The 2207-nt window shown below is 45.7% G+C and overlaps 1 protein-coding gene across 1 annotated transcript; it reads right to left on the bottom strand.

Annotated features, from left to right (window-relative positions):
* Positions 1-5: 5 nt before the first annotated feature.
* Positions 6-2166, bottom strand: LOC111786742 (probably inactive leucine-rich repeat receptor-like protein kinase At2g25790; the record flags this gene model as incomplete). The annotated part of the gene is given in 2 exon segments (XM_023666972.1): positions 6-917; positions 919-2166. Coding segments are annotated over 2 exon segments (2073 nt in total), but the record flags the coding sequence as incomplete, so codon positions are not given.
* Positions 2167-2207: the final 41 nt, after the last annotated feature.

Genomic DNA, 2207 nt, shown 5'->3' on the forward strand with positions numbered 1-2207 from the left:
TCCGGATCGAAGAATTTAACCTCCCATATTCCGTCGTCGTTTTGCACTATTTTTGTCAGCTTACGACGTCGTATTGTGACCAACACTGCCGTCGCAATGAACAACGCGGCCAGCCCCAATACGAGCATGAACCACCATAAGTGGTTATACCCACGGTTTTCGCATGCCGGTAATTTGCTCGTAATTATATCGCCGCCGCAAAGATCATTGCCGGCTACTGCGCTGGCGTTTATGTCCAAAAACGCTCCGGTGGACGGCAACGCTCCGTAAAAGTGGTTGTGGGAAATATTTATCTGAACAAGCGACGGAAATCGGCCGAAAACCGGTGGGATTTCGCCGGATAATTCGTTTTCCGACAAATCGAGGAAGCTCAGAACCGGAATTTGAGTGATAATCACCGGAATTTCGCCGATTAGCTGATTGTGGCTTAAATCTAAACTCACAAGCTTCTTACAGGAAGAAATTTCACTCGGAATCCGACCGGCGAGATTGTTGTTACTCAAATTAAGTTCCATTAGCTCTGAAAACCTTCCGATACTCTCCGGGATCGAACCCGAAAATTCATTCGCCGAGAAATCCAAACTCTCGATTTTACCCTTTCTTATAAATTCCGGCAAGTCCCCTGTAAATCTATTCCTCGCTAAACTCATCATCTGAAGAGACGGCAAATCCCATTTGTTGCCGTCGATTCTACCGGAAAATTGGTTGCCGGAGATATCCAAAAAGTACAGTAGTGGCAGTTTCGTAAATTCCGGACACAATTCGCCGGAGAGACGGTTGTGTTGAAGCCGAACACGCCGTAAACTCTGGCAAGAACAGAGACTCCGTGGAATTTCGCCGGTGAGAGAGTTGGAGAAGAGGATGAGTTTAAAGAGGCGCTTAGAATCACAGAGCCCATCTGGGATTTTTCCGGTAAGGTAATTAGTTGAAACGNAAATTAGTAGAAACGTCGAGAATGGTGAGATTGTTTCGCCGTCCAAGTGGCTCCGGGATTTCGCCGGAAAACCCGTTCGACCACAACTGAAGAATCTGCAGGCAAGGCAGAGAAGCCAGAGCTCTAGGAATTTTTCCGGTGAAATTATTACCAAACAGATGCAAAATCTCCAATCTCTGTAAATGAATTACAAGCTCCGGAATCTCTCCCGAGAGAGAATTATCGCTTAAATCCAGAGAAATCAAATTCACAAGACGGAAAATCGACGGAGGAATTTTACCGGTGAGACCATTTTGGTAGAGGAACAGATATTGAAGGCGAGTTAGATTCCCAAAAGATTCTGGAATTTTCCCTGTTAGCTTGTTGTAAACAAGATCAAGATGATTCAAAGAACCCAATTGGCCGATTTCTTCAGGAATTTGCCCGGAAAGATTATTGTAACCCAAATAAATCCACCGCAGTCTCTTCATTCCGCCCAATTCCGTCGGAATTTCGCCGCTCAGTTTATTAGACGCCAATGTTAAAAACTCCAACGATTTGAGATTCGCAACAGAGTTCGGAATCTCTCCGGTCAAAACATTCCCACCCAGATCAAGAAATTGAAGATCAGAGAACAACAATCCAATATCTTTCGGAATTGAACCCGAAATCATGTTGTTGGATAAGTCTAATGTTTGAAGAACAGAGACGCCGCCGGTGGGAAGTGGGCCAGTGAAATTATTGTTACTCAAATTCAAATGCAGAAGAGAAGAAGAGGCGACGGCGACGTCGAACATATTCCAAGGGAGTTCCCCGACGAATTGGTTGTCGGAAAGGTCGAGAATTTGGATATGGGGTAGTCTGAAAACAGAGTCGGAGAGTGTGGCGGTGATGTTCTTGCCGGAGAGGTTAACAGCCGTGATGTTACTGAAGCCAGAGTCGGTGTCGTTGCTGCATGTGATGCCATTCCATCGGCAGGTGGGAACAGAAGGAACCCAGTTGGAGAGAAGGCGTGATGGGTCTCTGGAAACAGAGGCTTTGAAGGATAAAAGAAGGTGAGTTTCATGGAGGCGGTGGTGGAGAGCAGCTGAATATTGATTCACCAGAGAGAGGAAGAGAAAGAAAAACATGGGATTATGAGAGGTTTTGGATGTTCCCTTCCCCATGACACTTGATTAGCAGTAGAAGCAGCTCAGGGTCTTGGTTTCAAGCTTGGGTAGGCAGCCATGGAAGGAGTGATAGAGAAGAGCGTGGCAAAGAATGGAGTGTAAGTGTATATATAGTACATAGAATA

The sequence above is a fragment of the Cucurbita pepo genome, unplaced genomic scaffold (genome assembly GCF_002806865.2).
Source record: "Cucurbita pepo subsp. pepo cultivar mu-cu-16 unplaced genomic scaffold, ASM280686v2 Cp4.1_scaffold002642, whole genome shotgun sequence".
Lineage (NCBI taxonomy): Eukaryota > Viridiplantae > Streptophyta > Magnoliopsida > Cucurbitales > Cucurbitaceae > Cucurbita > Cucurbita pepo.